The 19764-nt window shown below is 41.6% G+C and overlaps 1 protein-coding gene and 19 non-coding genes across 20 annotated transcripts; 9 read left to right on the forward strand and 11 right to left on the reverse strand.

Annotated features, from left to right (window-relative positions):
- Nucleotides 1-1049: 1049 nt before the first annotated feature.
- On the reverse strand, nt 1050-7559 carry LOC141753993 (uncharacterized). Its single transcript, XM_074612723.1, has 9 exons — nt 7167-7559; nt 5751-5882; nt 5498-5623; nt 5281-5394; nt 5060-5185; nt 3935-4968; nt 3694-3846; nt 1648-1791; nt 1050-1568 (listed from the first exon to the last, which is right to left on the reverse strand). The coding sequence occupies exons 1-6, from the start codon at nt 7216-7218 to the stop codon at nt 4808-4810; spliced, it is 711 nt and encodes a 236-aa protein (XP_074468824.1). The 5' UTR covers nt 7219-7559; the 3' UTR covers nt 1050-1568; nt 1648-1791; nt 3694-3846; nt 3935-4807.
- A 1434-nt stretch (nt 7560-8993) lies between these two features.
- LOC141755241 (5S ribosomal RNA) lies at nt 8994-9112 on the reverse strand. The gene has a single exon (XR_012590949.1). It is a non-coding gene; the product is annotated as a 5S ribosomal RNA (ribosomal RNA).
- A 582-nt stretch (nt 9113-9694) lies between these two features.
- Nucleotides 9695-9813, forward strand: LOC141755616 (5S ribosomal RNA). Its single transcript, XR_012591309.1, has one exon. It is a non-coding gene; the product is annotated as a 5S ribosomal RNA (ribosomal RNA).
- A 316-nt stretch (nt 9814-10129) lies between these two features.
- On the reverse strand, nt 10130-10248 carry LOC141755252 (5S ribosomal RNA). Its single transcript, XR_012590960.1, has one exon. It is a non-coding gene; the product is annotated as a 5S ribosomal RNA (ribosomal RNA).
- A 596-nt stretch (nt 10249-10844) lies between these two features.
- LOC141755264 (5S ribosomal RNA) lies at nt 10845-10963 on the forward strand. The gene has a single exon (XR_012590971.1). It is a non-coding gene; the product is annotated as a 5S ribosomal RNA (ribosomal RNA).
- Nucleotides 10964-11279: 316 nt separating this feature from the next.
- On the reverse strand, nt 11280-11398 carry LOC141755498 (5S ribosomal RNA). The gene has a single exon (XR_012591199.1). It is a non-coding gene; the product is annotated as a 5S ribosomal RNA (ribosomal RNA).
- Nucleotides 11399-11994: 596 nt separating this feature from the next.
- On the forward strand, nt 11995-12113 carry LOC141755059 (5S ribosomal RNA). Its single transcript, XR_012590768.1, has one exon. It is a non-coding gene; the product is annotated as a 5S ribosomal RNA (ribosomal RNA).
- Nucleotides 12114-12429: 316 nt separating this feature from the next.
- On the reverse strand, nt 12430-12548 carry LOC141755399 (5S ribosomal RNA). The gene has a single exon (XR_012591103.1). It is a non-coding gene; the product is annotated as a 5S ribosomal RNA (ribosomal RNA).
- Nucleotides 12549-13130: 582 nt separating this feature from the next.
- On the forward strand, nt 13131-13249 carry LOC141755070 (5S ribosomal RNA). The gene has a single exon (XR_012590779.1). It is a non-coding gene; the product is annotated as a 5S ribosomal RNA (ribosomal RNA).
- Nucleotides 13250-13565: 316 nt separating this feature from the next.
- Nucleotides 13566-13684, reverse strand: LOC141755275 (5S ribosomal RNA). Its single transcript, XR_012590982.1, has one exon. It is a non-coding gene; the product is annotated as a 5S ribosomal RNA (ribosomal RNA).
- A 596-nt stretch (nt 13685-14280) lies between these two features.
- Nucleotides 14281-14399, forward strand: LOC141755286 (5S ribosomal RNA). The gene has a single exon (XR_012590993.1). It is a non-coding gene; the product is annotated as a 5S ribosomal RNA (ribosomal RNA).
- Nucleotides 14400-14715: 316 nt separating this feature from the next.
- LOC141755443 (5S ribosomal RNA) lies at nt 14716-14834 on the reverse strand. The gene has a single exon (XR_012591146.1). It is a non-coding gene; the product is annotated as a 5S ribosomal RNA (ribosomal RNA).
- A 596-nt stretch (nt 14835-15430) lies between these two features.
- Nucleotides 15431-15549, forward strand: LOC141755060 (5S ribosomal RNA). The gene has a single exon (XR_012590769.1). It is a non-coding gene; the product is annotated as a 5S ribosomal RNA (ribosomal RNA).
- Nucleotides 15550-15865: 316 nt separating this feature from the next.
- Nucleotides 15866-15984, reverse strand: LOC141755298 (5S ribosomal RNA). Its single transcript, XR_012591004.1, has one exon. It is a non-coding gene; the product is annotated as a 5S ribosomal RNA (ribosomal RNA).
- Nucleotides 15985-16580: 596 nt separating this feature from the next.
- Nucleotides 16581-16699, forward strand: LOC141755354 (5S ribosomal RNA). Its single transcript, XR_012591060.1, has one exon. It is a non-coding gene; the product is annotated as a 5S ribosomal RNA (ribosomal RNA).
- Nucleotides 16700-17015: 316 nt separating this feature from the next.
- LOC141755385 (5S ribosomal RNA) lies at nt 17016-17134 on the reverse strand. Its single transcript, XR_012591089.1, has one exon. It is a non-coding gene; the product is annotated as a 5S ribosomal RNA (ribosomal RNA).
- Nucleotides 17135-17730: 596 nt separating this feature from the next.
- LOC141755061 (5S ribosomal RNA) lies at nt 17731-17849 on the forward strand. The gene has a single exon (XR_012590770.1). It is a non-coding gene; the product is annotated as a 5S ribosomal RNA (ribosomal RNA).
- A 316-nt stretch (nt 17850-18165) lies between these two features.
- LOC141755309 (5S ribosomal RNA) lies at nt 18166-18284 on the reverse strand. The gene has a single exon (XR_012591016.1). It is a non-coding gene; the product is annotated as a 5S ribosomal RNA (ribosomal RNA).
- Nucleotides 18285-18880: 596 nt separating this feature from the next.
- On the forward strand, nt 18881-18999 carry LOC141755126 (5S ribosomal RNA). Its single transcript, XR_012590838.1, has one exon. It is a non-coding gene; the product is annotated as a 5S ribosomal RNA (ribosomal RNA).
- Nucleotides 19000-19315: 316 nt separating this feature from the next.
- Nucleotides 19316-19434, reverse strand: LOC141755386 (5S ribosomal RNA). Its single transcript, XR_012591090.1, has one exon. It is a non-coding gene; the product is annotated as a 5S ribosomal RNA (ribosomal RNA).
- Nucleotides 19435-19764: the final 330 nt, after the last annotated feature.

A 19764-nucleotide genomic window follows, 5' to 3' on the forward strand; every position in this document is an offset into this window, starting at 1 on the left:
CAGAATACCATAATTTTACATGCTGCTTCGTTTCCGACTGTCACTCATATTCGCGCATCACACTCCTTTCTCCTCCTCTCCCTCCTGCTCTGTACCTGTAGACCATCAGCACGCCGCTCACCCTGCCCCTCCCTGCTTGATGGTATGATCCTTGTCTGTCATCACCATTTTATTTGATTTACTAGAAAAATAATTGTAAACTGACTATCATTGTGTTTGAGGGAAAACAAGCAATGTGAAGACGTCAGTCACCACATTTTGGAGATTTTTTGAAGATAACTGACCTACCTGAAACTAGAGATGCACCGATACCCGATCGGATATCGGGCCGATACTGACTCAAATAGCTGGTTCGGGTCTCGGTGACAATGGGGCTGATTTATTCAGTTCAATTCTATACAATAAACATTATATGCTGGAATTTTTAAGTTTTGACCAATTTGTTGCTGCATTAAAAAGGTTTACAATTGAATTGTAATTCCTGTTAATTTTAAAGATTTTTTTACCAAGTTGCTGGTGTATGATCTTATTATTTTTATACAATTCAGTAAAATTGTATCTATGTTTTTATTTGTTACAATTGTTTTACAAAGTTAGGAAAGCAATGTTTAAGTCAAGCCTGATCCAGTCACTTCCACACAGTGAGGCGTGCAGTTTATTAATTAAACACTGGTATTGGATTGGTACTCGGCATAGGCCAATATCCAAAGCCCAGGTATCGGTATTAGGACTGAAAAAGTTGGATCGGTGCATCCCTACCAGTGAACTACAATCAAATCCTGATTGGAGAAAGTGTACAACTGATATCAGGTTGTTTCAAGGTCAGAGCTGGATGGAGGTATGTAGACAGCCCTGGCTGCTGATACAAGCAAAGTGGCCCAGAGTAAAAATGTAGAATTACTTTAAAATACAAGTTGAGAGCTGTGGAAAAGCCTTCTGATTTTGTCCTTTTAGGAAGCATAAAGAAAATTGACTTGACATACGAGAAAATGCCAGACGGGAATAAAGAACTGTGGGTGTGTGGCAAGTCAGCTGAAATCGAGACAGACTCATCATAGTGAAGGCAGTTTAATCCAACACAACAGGTTTTCACTGCCGCATGCGGAGTGTACAGTTAATATGAAAGCAGAAATAAAACCTACATCAATTGATTATATGACTCTTTTTAAAAAAAACAAAAAAACAGAGGAGACAGCCAGTGCAAACAATAGGCACAAATAGTGAAATAACATCAAAGACTGTGAATAAAATCTTTCAGGAAACTACAAAATCTGGTCCCAAACTTAAAAACGGGAGTAAAAATATCAACACCTTAAATTAACATGTATGTACTGTATATAAAACACACTGTTGAACTTTACATGAACACTAACTGGGATTTTTAGGAGGTGCCTCTCCAAGGGATTTACACTGTAGGAAGTCCTTCAAACTTGTAGCCACTAGGTGGTTTGAACTTCCTCGTCCAGGTGAAAGGTAACAAGAAAACGTTGCTGCTGCTTATTCCTATTCTGATGATTCCTCAGAGGCCTCCGACTCGTCCCTCGAGGTCCTTTCATCGATCTGCGTCTCTGTGATGGAGAATAATGTTACTCTTTATTTTAAAGTTCTATTAGAGCATCAATGATGACTTGGTTATGTAATGAGTACCTGTTCTGGTTTTGTTGGGGCTTCCTGTGTCCCCATGTTCTTCACCATCACACCTCTCTAGTACTATGTTCAGGATTTTGGTCACTTGTGGGTGTTTAGCTGCCTTAATTAAGGGTTCGTCGTCTGAACTGTTGCTTGGCGACTCTGAAAATTTATTAAAGAAACATAAATGCATGATAGAGAATAGAAAAAAGCTTCACAATACTACATTTACCTGAATATGTTTGTTCAGTGAAGGGGTTTTGCTAAGGAACCACATTATTTGAGGCCTGTACCTCGAAGTAGGATTTGGGGTTAGCGAGGTATCTTCAGGGTTTTCAGTCCTACCACGGTGGTTCACTTCTTACCGGGGTAGATCAGCATGGTAACTTACGCTGAACACCTAACCTGCTCCGGAGCAGGTTATGTTCCAGATAAGAGTTCTACTCGTATAAAGGCACCGCCTACTGTCCAATCAGAGCTCGGTGCGCAGATCGTAGGATAATATTACGCAAATATGGAGAAGTTAAAGTCATAATTCAGGCTAAAAGCAACACAGTTTAATGCTGTATGAGATTATTAGATATGAAAGTAAGCCTGCTTAACGCTTTGAATTATATTTTTATATATATTTTTTTATCTGCTCCCAAATCTGTTTCACACCGTAGCTGAAAGAAGGTTGTCATACATGCCACCTCATATTCAATGGGAATCATGACATCTACTATTCTATTTTCACTGTTATGGTACGTGTCCACAGGGGCGTTTTTTATCGCGAGGGGACGCAACGCTTCCCAACATTGGACGCTTGGTGTGCTGTCCCTAGAAACAAGGCACTCGGCTCCTGATTGGACGAACGCTTTCCCGCCGTTGGCTGCTGCTCCCAGCTTTCAAACCGGAACCAGTATGGAGGCTCGTTTGGAAACTTTCTTCTCTTATTTCACGTAAAAGTTCACTGAAATGTGTTTCTGAAAACATTTGAGGCGAGAAATAATCCATGCAGTTGCTGAATCGGTCTTTATTTTGGATCAACAACGTTTATTTTAAAAGATCGTCAGTAGTTTCGAGAGGCGGCGAGTCGCGTCGGACACCCGTGATTTGCATAAAGTAGAGGAGCCCTCAACTTTATGCAAATAAGGAGCAGGCGTCGTGACGCCTAGTCTCTCGAATCGCGACGCCACGCTACCAGAATGCATTGCGCGGCTGCTTACATAGACAATGAATGGAGAGCGTGGAAAGCATGGAGCCTGTGGACACGTACCATTAGAGCATGATAGATCTGACTATAATTACATGTGTGTATTCCGTTGAATTAATGTGTTTTTTAGAAGTTTTCTTATAGCGTATATGACGATACTTTAGCCTTATTCTTTCCGTTGCTGCAACCCTATTCATTCAAAGCGGTAAGCAGGCTTACTTTCATATAAATTATATCAAGTCTTCACAGCGTCTGGGTTGCAGCTAAGGCCAAAATATTGTCATACACGCCATAAGAATACATCTAAGCATCCTATTAATTTAACGGAATATACAATGTAATTATAGTCAGATCTTCCCATGCTCTAGATGGGGCAGTGATATTTAGTAGTCTGTGAATTTACGCATTCACACATCGGCATTTGTTTTTCTTATGCCAGCTGTCCTTCCTGCATTTGGCAGCTTCAACTGTGTTACTTTTAGTCTGGATTAAATGTTTAACTTTTTCGTATTTGTCTAATATTAGAGTTGGCTCTTGGTTTGAAAAATATGCCGCTCTGCTGACAGTAGACTTGTCCATGTTTGTGATTGGTCATATGCTGCAAACACCGCCCCTTTTATGTAAACACGCTCACGGCCAGATTGAGAAACCCTGGGTTGACCTACTGAGGTGATAATCGTCTTCCTAAGACCGCTTAGCAGGATCGCGGTTGTTAGTTTTTTTTTTAAACCAGATAACGAGAAGATACCCTGAGTATGTTGAACTCGCTTCGTAATACAGGCCTCTGTTCTTCCACTGTTGGTGTTGTGATATGCATTTTAATTTCTGTCACCTCTACTAGCTAAGACCGGCTGGGCCGGAGTCTTTACCTTGCACGGGCATCTTTCTTGGCTTTTTGGGAGTTGTGTTCCTCTTCTTCTTTGGAGGCGAAGCCTTCGGTTTGTTTTTTGTTTGTTTGTCTGTGCGGTTCTTTTTCACAAGATTAATCAACGGTTCGTCATCTGAACTTTCATCGGAGTCTCCTGCAAAACAACAGTCACAGCAGCAAAGAATTAAAAATGTTTTCTTCAAAATTACGTTTTGTTCATGTCCTGATCACTGCTACAGTACCTCGTCTTTTTCTTGAAGCTCTGCCTGGCGATGCAGTTGTCTTTGTGTTTTTAATCACTGGTTTCTTCTTCTCTAGGTTTGCCAAGGGCACGTCATCATCTGAGCTGCTGTCTGAGGATGAAGGGTTTTTGAAAATCCAAGAGGTTAGTACTGAAATTAAATGAATTATTTCTGGTCTGTCTATTACAGCGGTTCTCAAACTTTTTCTGTCATCCCCCCCTTTGGAGGAAGAACATTTTTTCCAACAAAATTATGACGAAATGGGCCAAGTTTAACTTGTGTATTGAAATAATAACAAGATCATGAAAATTCCTTTCCCCATTCTTCCATTACTAACTTTATCAAACCTCTTTTTGTGACATTTGTCACCAGATTGCTCCTTCAGTCTATGTGCTTTTTCAAAAATAAAGAAAAATGAAATAACCGCAACATTTGCTACAAAGATAACATGTCTGATGCCATTTGTGCTTTGTTGTTCACTGATGCAGCAACAAAGCTTTGTTCCTGCTGAAGAACTCGAGTGGCTTATTGACGTGACTTGGATGTAATGTTTCTAAGTGTCTTCTTAATTTGTTGGGTCTCATACTGTCAGTTTCCAGAGTTTTCAGACATAAAATACACACTGATCTCTCCTCAGCTCCCACCGCATTCACTGTGAACCCAACAGCATGATGGGCTTTGTCATATTTTCTTCTCGATTTGTTTTTTGGTTGATTACCATCAGTTGAGCATGTTGTCTTATTGGTCTCAGAAGCATCGCCTGTTTTTCTTTTCGTCCCTATCAAATATCTGTCCATTTTCTGTCTGAATGAAGCACGGTTTGTTTACTGTACCGCCGTTAAAAAAGATTCTGACATCAAAACATTAGTTCCGTCAAAACAATAGTTCCGCATCAAAGCGCTGCCTACCTTTTGGTTTTGTTTTCTTGCTGTTTGCGGAAGTCTTTTGCTCTTTAGGAGCCTTTGTCAACTTCCTTTTCATCGTTGCCAGTGGTTCATCATCTGAGCTGGGACTGGAAGACTCTGCATATTTAACTAGAAAAAACAAAAAAACATTTATTTTGGGAACAAGTGCTATGAGAAAAGCATTTTAGATGAGTTTTGATTTCCACATTTTAACACCAACCCCTTTCCCTCGCTGCGTTTCTTTTGGATTTCAATACTGGGGCCTTTCTCTGACGTTTGGGGTAAAGTTTCTTGCCAAGTTCACTCAAAGTCACATCATCCGAGCTATCACCGTCTTCCAGTGATTCTGTGGAAGAGAGGGAAGTCAAGAACAAGTATCTGCTATGGAGGACAGCAACTTCCTGTTGACGCTGCGTATCCATGGAGATAAGATTATCTTACCTTTCTTCTTTGAATCAACAGATTTTTTTGGAGACACTGAGAGAGGCTTCTTTGCAGCTTTGGAGGGAACTTTTATGAGAGGCTCATTGTCAGAGCTGTCATCTGAATTCATATCTGAAAAAGTTACACATATCAAAAGATTTAAAGCCAGCCATTACAGACAATGCTCAGAAAATACAGCAGAAATATGGCTGATGACATATGGTAATGTAACCACCTGCTTTCTTGTTATTTGTGCCATTAGATCTTGTTGTCTTGTTGTGTTTTTTCTCTGGTTTCTTAGCTGTTGCAGGGATTGTTTTCTTTTTTATCAAAGGCTCGTCATCTGAAGAGTCATCTGAAACTACACCAGGAGAAGATATACAAAATTTAGTACCCTTTGCTTTTAAATGTCACAAAAATGTCAAGTTGAAAATATTTTATTTCGACTGGCAGTATCGTTGACAGTCTGTTGAATTTGTTGTCCTCACCACTTTTGTCTTTTTCTGAATTAGTGTTGGATCTGTGTGTGTTTCCACGCGACTGTTTCTCCTCACTGCGTGGCTTCGTCCGGAGCTTCGAGAGAGGTACGTCATCGTCATCATCAGAGCAGGAGCTGTTCCCTGATCAGAGACAGGATGAATAAATACCAGTAATTACATCTCAAGTTTGGTCTGCTGAAATGATCATAAAAGTTTGACAATACATTTGGAGCCAATAATCTACCCCTTTTCTACTCTGCACATCCTGATTTTACTTTCCTTTAAGTATTTTCCAGTGCTTGGAGCTGACTCAACAGTTAACTCAGAAATGTTATACAAACCCATAGTTAAAAGGACCAATATGTCATATATTTACTGTAATAAATCATAAAATGACCATTACATGTCATCAGAGATTAAGGAAACATGCTAAATTAAAATACTCTCTCTGACAACAATACTGCAACCAATATGTTCTTTGAAAACAAAGCATATTTGTGAATGTTAAAGATTATTGTTTATAATTGTGATTACTTTTTATGGCATTTACCTTGACTGTATAGATTGATGAGTTTAAGAAATTCTGATGACAAGCTATAAAGGTTCCCGGCTGGAGTCAAACCAGTTGTGTCACACAATAAAGAGCGAAGTTGATCTACTAACAAGTTTCTTAACATTAGTCAAAAAGCAGTCTATGAGGGGGCTGCTCCAATAACTCCAAACTTCCTCTGCTTTTTTAAACAATTAATTCGAGCATTACGACTGTTTATTACCAGTAGTGGAAGAAGTACTCAAATATTATAAGGAAAATCCACTTAAAGTAACAAAAGTAAAAGCACTCATTATTTATAATTGAGTAAAGTTATTAGATTACTACCGTTGCAAGTAGTAACAAGTGAGTAGCATTTTTATGTTGTAGCTGGTTGAACTTTAATAACTACATGTTTTTTTAATGTCAAATTATAATCTACAAAGTCAAAAGTAATTATAGATCAATGTAGTGGGGTAAAAGTAGTGAAGTATAAAGTAACAAACTGTAAATACTCAAGAAATTACATAAAATTGTACTTTAGCCTACTTAAACTACAGAACTTCAACTACTTCCCACCACAGTGTATTACTATAACCAGTACTATTGATTGTATTTATAAATGTGGCTTGTCGCTGCAGTGCTGACAAACGCTCCTAAAATACTACTATGCACGTAGAAATGTCTCTGTATTAGATTAATGGGCCACAATCTGTGATTTGATCAATGATAACTCCCCATTGTTAGCTAACTGTTAGCTGTTTTGAAACACGTTAGCAGCAGTGCTGCCAAGTTGTTACTTCCGTTAAGCTAACGTAGCTTTTAGCTGCGACGGAGCACAATGTCATGTTCGCCTCCTCAGCTGTGATTCAAAACAACATTGTTAATGTAACTACCTGGAGAGTTGTGTGCCACACTGCTGGGCAGGTCGGCTGTGCTGCAGGCCATCTCGTTACTTAGTATCTGTTAGTTAATGCTCTTCAACCAAAAGGCGCCAACTTGCTCTAAGCTAGCTAAGTTACTGCTGGTCTCCTCTTCTTCTTCTGGTTGCTAAGTTAAGTTCGCAGTTTGTTGCTAGTTGTTGCCACTAGTTAGCTGTTCCGTGTCTGGTCCGCGAACCGACAGCTACAGTCCCTCTCTGCCACAGAGTATCATTAAACAAGTTTTATAAACCAGTTTCCCCGGTCAGTCATGGCTGTAATGTGCTCCTACTTCACGTTGGGTTTGTTTTCTTCCGTTTTGGGTTGCGCAAGTGTTGGTCCAGTGTTGGTCCAGTGTTGGTCCAGTGTTGATGACGCGTCTTCTTTTTCTTCTGGTCTTATACCGCCGCCTGCTGTACCGGAGCAGGTAGTAGGAGATGGTGATGGGAATAGGGGCTCTTTTCAGTGAGCCAGATCATTTGGCTCAGCTCACTAAGAAGAGCCGGCTCTTTCGACTCCCAAACGGCTCTTCGTTTTACCACTTCTGCCTTTTATAATTCAGCCAAATTTAGCGCTGTTTTGACCTAAGTTTGTTTGTGTGCACATATATCACGTAAATTATTAAATATAATTATACTAAGCCCTTCCACCCTCTGTCCTCTCCGACCTGCGTTGTATTGTCCACATACCTCGCAGTCTTTAAGGATCTAGCGAATGCGGCTCCCCGGAATCCATAGCTGCTGACTCTCCAGTTCCTTCCGTGTGGGTATGGTGCCTGCATGGCCCAATGCTTCATGCATGGCCTGCACCACCCCTTTCACGGACTCATCTGGGACCACCCTTCCTCTCTAGTGTAGTGTTACAGTGAAAAAGGATGAAAGAGGGAATACTTTATTTCACAGCTTGCATACCCAGTTCTTACGCAGAACTACGGGACCTTTCTCCCACATTTTCAACGCTTTGTCCTGGTGCTAGTGTGCTGTCACCAAAGAGTAACGGCCATTACTTCAGTTTGAATCACTTCTGCTTGCTTTTCAAAAAAAAAGTTGTTTGAGTGAAATTAATCAGATTCTAATTAGTTTATGATATAATGATATGAAAGGACGCGAAATATGGCTTAGGAACTTCTCTGAAATCAGTATTGATCGTCAGATGGATGCTACGTCAGATCCCAAAACTGCCTCACATTTCCCCAGTATTTTATTGGAATTGTTAAAACACACTGTACACATACTTCTACAGCTATGGCTGTAAAGGAACACCCTTCTTGTTCTGTTCCCAAACACTAATAATGTACAATACTGTATATTCCTAACATTACGTACTCTACATTTGGAAACTTCTCACAATGTCATTTCCCAAAGTATTTTTTTTTGTAAGCACATCATCATTTGAAAATTTTCATTGCAATATCTACACTGTTACCACTTATTTTCCCTGCCTTGTTACCCAGTAACAACACGACTGTACCCCAGCCAGATGTCTTGCACGTGTATGGACATGAGGACACAGGCCCAGGAAAATTACTTGGCCTTCCAGCATTTGACATTTACAGCAACACGATATAAGTAAATGTTTGCAAAGAAATGATCAGTGAGTTTAGGAATGCAGAAAGCATATTCATCTAATTGGACTTCTATCTGCCATATCTACACTTGTAACTCGTGATCTGCTCTTTAAAAAATCTTTGTAAAGCATTGACATTGTGTGTACACCATTCTATTGATTTTCATCAGTGCCTGCCAGTGTCCAACGAAGAAGCTGCAGCAGCGCCCTGTGCAGTTTGTAAAAGAGAAGTGAAAAAGCTTACAGCACCTGGTATTCCCAGGCGGTCTCCCATCCAAGTACTGACCAGGCCCGACCCTGCTTAGCTTCCGAGATCAGACGAGATCGGGCGTGTTCAGGGTGGTATGGCCGTAAGCAACATTTGCAGCAACAAAAAGGCCATTTAAAGATGCTGTAACACAACGTTTTGGTATTCTGCCCATACAGGTAGCAGCTGCAGATTGTCAGGAACACAAACAGATATTCTCACCATAATGACAAAAATGGCCTTTGTAAGAAACTCTGTCAGTGTTACATTGTTACAGGCTAAAACTATTATTGGATTATTATCACTGCAGTATTGCTGTGTAAGCAGCATTTTCAAGTATCATGCTGCGCCATATTTTCTGAAACAATCATGTTTTAAATGTGAAATCTAAATGTACAAAGTCGCAATAACAATCACAAACGTAGTGGAGTAAAAACTCCAATCTATCCCTGTAAAATAAAGTATAAAGTAGCATAAAATAGAAAAAAGCACCTCAAACCTGCATTCAAGCAGCACCTCTGTCGTAGATAGTGTTTATCATTCATGTGGGGAAACTGTGTCACTGTAATCAGAGCTCCTTGCCCAGAAGTTCTGTAAATATGCTAATGTCCCTATGAGCAGAAATGCACACAGGCGTTCACGGCGGCAGTGATAGACATCTATAAAGGGCCGTTTTGTCACCAGTGCTGTTGCTTACGGCCATACCACCCTGAACACGCCCGATCTCGTCTGATCTCGGAAGCTAAGCAGCGTCGGACCTGGTCAATACTTGGATGGGAGACCGCCTGGGAATACCAGGTGCTGTATGCTTTTTCACTTCTCTTTCCAAACAGCACGGGGCGCCGCTGCTTCTCCGGTGGAGACTTTGAAAACCAGAGCAGCTTGTCTCTGGATGTTGAATTTCATCATTCCTCGCTCCTACAAATTTTTCTGAGTGAAATTGATCAGCTTCTAATTAGTTTATGATATAATGATATACACTTGTAACTCGTGATCTGCTCTTTAAAAAATCTTTGAAAAGCATTGACATTGTGTGTACACCATTCTATTGATTTTCATCAGTGCCTGCCAGTGTCCATCGAAGAAGCAGCAGCGCCCTGTGCAGTTTGTAAAAGAGAAGTGAAAAAGCTTACAGCACCTGGTATTCCCAGGCGGTCTCCCATCCAAGTACTGACCAGGCCCGACCCTGCTTAGCTTCCGAGATCAGACGAGATCGGGCGTGTTCAGGGTGGTATGGCCGTAAGCAGCATTTGCAGCAACAAAAAGGCCATTTAAAGATGCTGTAACACAACGTTTTGGTATTCTGTCCATACAGGTAGCAGCTGCAGTTTGTCAGGAACACAAACAGATATTCTCATTATAATGACAAAAATGGCCTTTGTAAGAAACTCTGTCAGTGTTACATTGTTACAGGCTAAAACTATTATTGGATTATTATCACTGCAGTATTGCTGTGTAAGCAGCATTTTCAAGTTTCATGCTGCGCCATATTTTCTGAAACAATCACGTTTTAAATGTCAAATCTAAATGTACAAAGTCGCAATAACAATCACAAACGTAGTGGAGTAAAAACTCCAATCTATCCCTGTAAAATAAAGTATAAAGTAGCATAAAATAGAAAAAAGCACCTCAAACCTGCATTCAAGCAGCGTAGTTACAATCTCACCTCTGTCGTAGATAGTGTTTATCATTCATGTGGGGAAACTGTGTCACTGTAATCAGAGCTCCTTGCCCAGAAGTTCTGTAAATATGCTAATGTCCCTATGAGCAGAAATGCACACAGGCGTTCACGGCGGCAGTGATAGACATCTATAAAGGGCCGTTTTGTCACCAGTGCTGTTGCTTACGGCCATACCACCCTGAACACGCCCGATCTCGTCTGATCTCGGAAGCTAAGCAGGGTCGGGCCTGGTCAGTACTTGGATGGGAGACCGCCTGGGAATACCAGGTGCTGTAAGCTTTTTCACTTCTCTTTCCAAACAGCACGGGGCGCCGCTGCTTCTCCGGTGGAGACTTTGAAAACCAGAGCAGCTTGTCTCTGGATGTTGAATTTCATCATTCCTCGCTCCTACAAATTTTTCTGAGTGAAATTGATCAGCTTCTAATTAGTTTATGATATAATGATATACACTTGTAACTCGTGATCTGCTCTTTAAAAAATCTTTGAAAAGCATTGACATTGTGTGTACACCATTCTATTGATTTTCATCAGTGCCTGCCAGTGTCCATCGAAGAAGCAGCAGCGCCCTGTGCAGTTTGTAAAAGAGAAGTGAAAAAGCTTACAGCACCTGGTATTCCCAGGCGGTCTCCCATCCAAGTACTGACCAGGCCCGACCCTGCTTAGCTTCCGAGATCAGACAAGATCGGGCGTGTTCAGGGTGGTATGGCCATAAGCAACATTTGCAGCAACAAAAAGGCCATTTAAAGATGCTGTAACACAACGTTTTGGTATTCTGCCCATACAGGTAGCAGCTGCAGATTGTCAGGAACACAAACAGATATTGTCATTATAATGACAAAAATGGCCTTTGTAAGAAACTCTGTCAGTGTTACATTGTTACAGGCTAAAACTATTATTGGATTATTATCACTGCAGTATTGCTGTGTGAGCAGCATTTTCAAGTTTCATGCTGCGCCATATTTTCTGAAACAATCACGTTTTAAATGTGAAATCTAAATGTACAAAGTCGCAATAACAATCACAAACGTAGTGGAGTAAAAACTCCAATCTATCCCTGTAAAATAAAATATAAAGTAGCATAAAATAGAAAAAAGCACCTCAAACCTGCATTCAAGCAGCGTAGTTACAATCTCACCTCTGTCGTAGATAGTGTTTATCATTCATGTGGGGAAACTGTGTCACTGTAATCAGAGCTCCTTGCCCAGAAGTTCTGTAAATATGCTAATGTCCCTATGAGCAGAAATGCACACAGGCGTTCACGGCGGCAGTGATAGACATCTATAAAGGGCCGTTTTGTCACCAGTGCTGTTGCTTACGGCCATACCACCCTGAACACGCCCGATCTCGTCTGATCTCGGAAGCTAAGCAGCGTCGGACCTGGTCAATACTTGGATGGGAGACCGCCTGGGAATACCAGGTGCTGTATGCTTTTTCACTTCTCTTTCCAAACAGCACGGGGCGCCGCTGCTTCTCCGGTGGAGACTTTGAAAACCAGAGCAGCTTGTCTCTGGATGTTGAATTTCATCATTCCTCGCTCCTACAAATTTTTCTGAGTGAAATTGATCAGCTTCTAATTAGTTTATGATATAATGATATACACTTGTAACTCGTGATCTGCTCTTTAAAAAATCTTTGAAAAGCATTGACATTGTGTGTACACCATTCTATTGATTTTCATCAGTGCCTGCCAGTGTCCATCGAAGAAGCAGCAGCGCCCTGTGCAGTTTGTAAAAGAGAAGTGAAAAAGCTTACAGCACCTGGTATTCCCAGGCAGTCTCCCATCCAAGTACTGACCAGGCCCGACCCTGCTTAGCTTCCGAGATCAGACGAGATCGGGCGTGTTCAGGGTGGTATGGCCGTAAGCAACATTTGCAGCAACAAAAAGGCCATTTAAAGATGCTGTAACACAACGTTTTGGTATTCTGTCCATACAGGTAGCAGCTGCAGATTGTCAGGAACACAAACAGATATTCTCATTATAATGACAAAAATGGCCTTTGTAAGAAACTCTGTCAGTGTTACATTGTTACAGGCTAAAACTATTATTGGATTATTATCACTGCAGTATTGCTGTGTAAGCAGCATTTTCAAGTATCATGCTGCGCCATATTTTCTGAAACAATCACGTTTTAAATGTGAAATCTAAATGTACAAAGTCGCAATAACAATCACAAACGTAGTGGAGTAAAAACTCCAATCTATCCCTGTAAAATAAAGTATAAAGTAGCATAAAATAGAAAAAAGCACCTCAAACCTGCATTCAAGCAGCACCTCTGTCGTAGATAGTGTTTATCATTCATGTGGGGAAACTGTGTCACTGTAATCAGAGCTCCTTGCCCAGAAGTTCTGTAAATATGCTAATGTCCCTATGAGCAGAAATGCACACAGGCGTTCACGGCGGCAGTGATAGACATCTATAAAGGGCCGTTTTGTCACCAGTGCTGTTGCTTACGGCCATACCACCCTGAACACCCCCGATCTCGTCTGATCTCGGAAGCTAAGCAGCGTCGGACCTGGTCAATACTTGGATGGGAGACCGCCTGGGAATACCAGGTGCTGTATGCTTTTTCACTTCTCTTTCCAAACAGCACGGGGCGCCGCTGCTTCTCCGGTGGAGACTTTGAAAACCAGAGCAGCTTGTCTCTGGATGTTGAATTTCATCATTCCTCGCTCCTACAAATTTTTCTGAGTGAAATTGATCAGCTTCTAATTAGTTTATGATATAATGATATACACTTGTAACTCGTGATCTGCTCTTTAAAAAATCTTTGAAAAGCATTGACATTGTGTGTACACCATTCTATTGATTTTCATCAGTGCCTGCCAGTGTCCATCGAAGAAGCAGCAGCGCCCTGTGCAGTTTGTAAAAGAGAAGTGAAAAAGCTTACAGCACCTGGTATTCCCAGGCGGTCTCCCATCCAAGTACTGACCAGGCCCGACCCTGCTTAGCTTCCGAGATCAGACGAGATCGGGCGTGTTCAGGGTGGTATGGCCGTAAGCAACATTTGCAGCAACAAAAAGGCCATTTAAAGATGCTGTAACACAACGTTTTGGTATTCTGTCCATACAGGTAGCAGCTGCAGTTTGTCAGGAACACAAACAGATATTCTCATTATAATGACAAAAATGGCCTTTGTAAGAAACTCTGTCAGTGTTACATTGTTACAGGCTAAAACTATTATTGGATTATTATCACTGCAGTATTGCTGTGTAAGCAGCATTTTCAAGTTTCATGCTGCGCCATATTTTCTGAAACAATCACGTTTTAAATGTCAAATCTAAATGTACAAAGTCGCAATAACAATCACAAACGTAGTGGAGTAAAAACTCCAATCTATCCCTGTAAAATAAAGTATAAAGTAGCATAAAATAGAAAAAAGCACCTCAAACCTGCATTCAAGCAGCGTAGTTACAATCTCACCTCTGTCGTAGATAGTGTTTATCATTCATGTGGGGAAACTGTGTCACTGTAATCAGAGCTCCTTGCCCAGAAGTTCTGTAAATATGCTAATGTCCCTATGAGCAGAAATGCACACAGGCGTTCACGGCGGCAGTGATAGACATCTATAAAGGGCCGTTTTGTCACCAGTGCTGTTGCTTACGGCCATACCACCCTGAACACGCCCGATCTCGTCTGATCTCGGAAGCTAAGCAGGGTCGGGCCTGGTCAGTACTTGGATGGGAGACCGCCTGGGAATACCAGGTGCTGTAAGCTTTTTCACTTCTCTTTCCAAACAGCACGGGGCGCCGCTGCTTCTCCGGTGGAGACTTTGAAAACCAGAGCAGCTTGTCTCTGGATGTTGAATTTCATCATTCCTCGCTCCTACAAATTTTTCTGAGTGAAATTGATCAGCTTCTAATTAGTTTATGATATAATGATATACACTTGTAACTCGTGATCTGCTCTTTAAAAAATCTTTGAAAAGCATTGACATTGTGTGTACACCATTCTATTGATTTTCATCAGTGCCTGCCAGTGTCCATCGAAGAAGCAGCAGCGCCCTGTGCAGTTTGTAAAAGAGAAGTGAAAAAGCTTACAGCACCTGGTATTCCCAGGCGGTCTCCCATCCAAGTACTGACCAGGCCCGACCCTGCTTAGCTTCCGAGATCAGACAAGATCGGGCGTGTTCAGGGTGGTATGGCCGTAAGCAACATTTGCAGCAACAAAAAGGCCATTTAAAGATGCTGTAACACAACGTTTTGGTATTCTGCCCATACAGGTAGCAGCTGCAGATTGTCAGGAACACAAACAGATATTGTCATTATAATGACAAAAATGGCCTTTGTAAGAAACTCTGTCAGTGTTACATTGTTACAGGCTAAAACTATTATTGGATTATTATCACTGCAGTATTGCTGTGTGAGCAGCATTTTCAAGTTTCATGCTGCGCCATATTTTCTGAAACAATCACGTTTTAAATGTGAAATCTAAATGTACAAAGTCGCAATAACAATCACAAACGTAGTGGAGTAAAAACTCCAATCTATCCCTGTAAAATAAAATATAAAGTAGCATAAAATAGAAAAAAGCACCTCAAACCTGCATTCAAGCAGCGTAGTTACAATCTCACCTCTGTCGTAGATAGTGTTTATCATTCATGTGGGGAAACTGTGTCACTGTAATCAGAGCTCCTTGCCCAGAAGTTCTGTAAATATGCTAATGTCCCTATGAGCAGAAATGCACACAGGCGTTCACGGCGGCAGTGATAGACATCTATAAAGGGCCGTTTTGTCACCAGTGCTGTTGCTTACGGCCATACCACCCTGAACACGCCCGATCTCGTCTGATCTCGGAAGCTAAGCAGCGTCGGACCTGGTCAATACTTGGATGGGAGACCGCCTGGGAATACCAGGTGCTGTATGCTTTTTCACTTCTCTTTCCAAACAGCACGGGGCGCCGCTGCTTCTCCGGTGGAGACTTTGAAAACCAGAGCAGCTTGTCTCTGGATGTTGAATTTCATCATTCCTCGCTCCTACAAATTTTTCTGAGTGAAATTGATCAGCTTCTAATTAGTTTATGATATAATGATATACACTTGTAACTCGTGATCTGCTCTTTAAAAAATCTTTGAAAAGCATTGACATTGTGTGTACACCATTCTATTGATTTTCATCAGTGCCTGCCAGTGTCCATCGAAGAAGCAGCAGCGCCCTGTGCAGTTTGTAAAAGAGAAGTGAAAAAGCTTACAGCACCTGGTATTCCCAGGCGGTCTCCCATCCAAGTACTGACCAGGCCCGACCCTGCTTAGCTTCCGAGATCAGACGAGATCGGGCGTGTTCAGGGTGGTATGGCCGTAAGCAACATTTGCAGCAACAAAAAGGCCATTTAAAGATGCTGTAACACAACGTTTTGGTATTCTGTCCATACAGGTAGCAGCTGCAGATTGTCAGGAACACAAACAGATATTCTCATTATAATGACAAAAATGGCCTTTGTAAGAAACTCTGTCAGTGTTACATTGTTACAGGCTAAAACTATTATTGGATTATTATCACTGCAGTATTGCTGTGCAAGCAGCATTTTCAAGTTTCATGCTGCGCCATATTTTCTGAAACAATCACGTTTTAAATGTCAAATCTAAATGTACAAAGTCGCAATAACAATCACAAACGTAGTGGAGTAAAAACTCCAATCTATCCCTGTAAAATAAAGTATAAAGTAGCATAAAATAGAAAAAAGCACCTCAAACCTGCATTCAAGCAGCGTAGTTACAATCTCACCTCTGTCGTAGATAGTGTTTATCATTCATGTGGGGAAACTGTGTCACTGTAATCAGAGCTCCTTGCCCAGAAGTTCTGTAAATATGCTAATGTCCCTATGAGCAGAAATGCACACAGGCGTTCACGGCGGCAGTGATAGACATCTATAAAGGGCCGTTTTGTCACCAGTGCTGTTGCTTACGGCCATACCACCCTGAACATGCCCGATCTCGTCTGATCTCGGAAGCTAAGCAGGGTTGGGCCTGGTCAGTACTTGGATGGGAGACCGCCTGGGAATACCAGGTGCTGTAAGCTTTTTCACTTCTCTTTCCAAACAGCACGGGGCGCCGCTGCTTCTCCGGTGGAGACTTTGAAAACCAGAGCAGCTTGTCTCTGGATGTTGAATTTCATCATTCCTCGCTCCTACAAATTTTTCTGAGTGAAATTGATCAGCTTCTAATTAGTTTATGATATAATGATATACACTTGTAACTCGTGATCTGCTCTTTAAAAAATCTTTGAAAAGCATTGACATTGTGTGTACACCATTCTATTGATTTTCATCAGTGCCTGCCAGTGTCCATCGAAGAAGCAGCAGCGCCCTGTGCAGTTTGTAAAAGAGAAGTGAAAAAGCTTACAGCACCTGGTATTCCCAGGCGGTCTCCCATCCAAGTACTGAACAGGCCCGACCCTGCTTAGCTTCCGAGATCAGACGAGATCGGGCGTGTTCAGGGTGGTATGGCCGTAAGCAACATTTGCAGCAACAAAAAGGCCATTTAAAGATGCTGTAACACAACGTTTTGGTATTCTGCCCATACAGGTAGCAGCTGCAGATTGTCAGGAACACAAACAGATATTCTCACTATAATGACAAAAATGGCTTTTGTAAGAAACTCTGTCAGTGTTACATTGTTACAGGCTAAAACTATTATTGGATTATTATCACTGCAGTATTGCTGTGTAAGCAGCATTTTCAAGTATCATGCTGCGCCATATTTTCTGAAACAATCACGTTTTAAATGTCAAATCTAAATGTACAAAGTCGCAATAACAATCACAAACGTAGTGGAGTAAAAACTCCAATCTATCCCTGTAAAATAAAATATAAAGTAGCATAAAATAGAAAAAAGCACCTCAAACCTGCATTCAAGCAGCGTAGTTACAATCTCACCTCTGTCGTAGATAGTGTTTATCATTCATGTGGGGAAACTGTGTCACTGTAATCAGAGCTCCTTGCCCAGAAGTTCTGTAAATATGCTAATGTCCCTATGAGCAGAAATGCACACAGGCGTTCACGGCGGCAGTGATAGACATCTATAAAGGGCCGTTTTGTCACCAGTGCTGTTGCTTACGGCCATACCACCCTGAACACGCCCGATCTCGTCTGATCTCGGAAGCTAAGCAGCGTCGGACCTGGTCAATACTTGGATGGGAGACCGCCTGGGAATACCAGGTGCTGTATGCTTTTTCACTTCTCTTTCCAAACAGCACGGGGCGCCGCTGCTTCTCCGGTGGAGACTTTGAAAACCAGAGCAGCTTGTCTCTGGATGTTGAATTTCATCATTCCTCGCTCCTACAAATTTTTCTGAGTGAAATTGATCAGCTTCTAATTAGTTTATGATATAATGATATACACTTGTAACTCGTGATCTGCTCTTTAAAAAATCTTTGAAAAGCATTGACATTGTGTGTACACCATTCTATTGATTTTCATCAGTGCCTGCCAGTGTCCATCGAAGAAGCAGCAGCGCCCTGTGCAGTTTGTAAAAGAGAAGTGAAAAAGCTTACAGCACCTGGTATTCCCAGGCGGTCTCCCATCCAAGTACTGACCAGGCCCGACCCTGCTTAGCTTCCGAGATCAGACGAGATCGGGCGTGTTCAGGGTGGTATGGCCGTAAGCAACATTTGCAGCAACAAAAAGGCCATTTAAAGATGCTGTAACACAACGTTTTGGTATTCTGTCCATACAGGTAGCAGCTGCAGATTGTCAGGAACACAAACAGATATTCTCATTATAATGACAAAAATGGCCTTTGTAAGAAACTCTGTCAGTGTTACATTGTTACAGGCTAAAACTATTATTGGATTATTATCACTGCAGTATTGCTGTGCAAGCAGCATTTTCAAGTTTCATGCTGCGCCATATTTTCTGAAACAATCACGTTTTAAATGTCAAATCTAAATGTACAAAGTCGCAATAACAATCACAAACGTAGTGGAGTAAAAACTCCAATCTATCCCTGTAAAATAAAGTATAAAGTAGCATAAAATAGAAAAAAGCACCTCAAACCTGCATTCAAGCAGCGTAGTTACAATCTCACCTCTGTCGTAGATAGTGTTTATCATTCATGTGGGGAAACTGTGTCACTGTAATCAGAGCTCCTTGCCCAGAAGTTCTGTAAATATGCTAATGTCCCTATGAGCAGAAATGCACACAGGCGTTCACGGCGGCAGTGATAGACATCTATAAAGGGCCGTTTTGTCACCAGTGCTGTTGCTTACGGCCATACCACCCTGAACACGCCCGATCTCGTCTGATCTCGGAAGCTAAGCAGGGTTGGGCCTGGTCAGTACTTGGATGGGAGACCGCCTGGGAATACCAGGTGCTGTAAGCTTTTTCACTTCTCTTTCCAAACAGCACGGGGCGCCGCTGCTTCTCCGGTGGAGACTTTGAAAACCAGAGCAGCTTGTCTCTGGATGTTGAATTTCATCATTCCTCGCTCCTACAAATTTTTCTGAGTGAAATTGATCAGCTTCTAATTAGTTTATGATATAATGATATACACTTGTAACTCGTGATCTGCTCTTTAAAAAATCTTTGAAAAGCATTGACATTGTGTGTACACCATTCTATTGATTTTCATCAGTGCCTGCCAGTGTCCATCGAAGAAGCAGCAGCGCCCTGTGCAGTTTGTAAAAGAGAAGTGAAAAAGCTTACAGCACCTGGTATTCCCAGGCGGTCTCCCATCCAAGTACTGAACAGGCCCGACCCTGCTTAGCTTCCGAGATCAGACGAGATCGGGCGTGTTCAGGGTGGTATGGCCGTAAGCAACATTTGCAGCAACAAAAAGGCCATTTAAAGATGCTGTAACACAACGTTTTGGTATTCTGCCCATACAGGTAGCAGCTGCAGATTGTCAGGAACACAAACAGATATTCTCACTATAATGACAAAAATGGCCTTTGTAAGAAACTCTGTCAGTGTTACATTGTTACAGGCTAAAACTATTATTGGATTATTATCACTGCAGTATTGCTGTGTAAGCAGCATTTTCAAGTATCATGCTGCGCCATATTTTCTGAAACAATCACGTTTTAAATGTGAAATCTAAATGTACAAAGTCGCAATAACAATCACAAACGTAGTGGAGTAAAAACTC

This window comes from Sebastes fasciatus, chromosome 17, assembly GCF_043250625.1.
Source record: "Sebastes fasciatus isolate fSebFas1 chromosome 17, fSebFas1.pri, whole genome shotgun sequence".
NCBI classification, from domain to species: Eukaryota; Metazoa; Chordata; class Actinopteri; order Perciformes; family Sebastidae; genus Sebastes; species Sebastes fasciatus.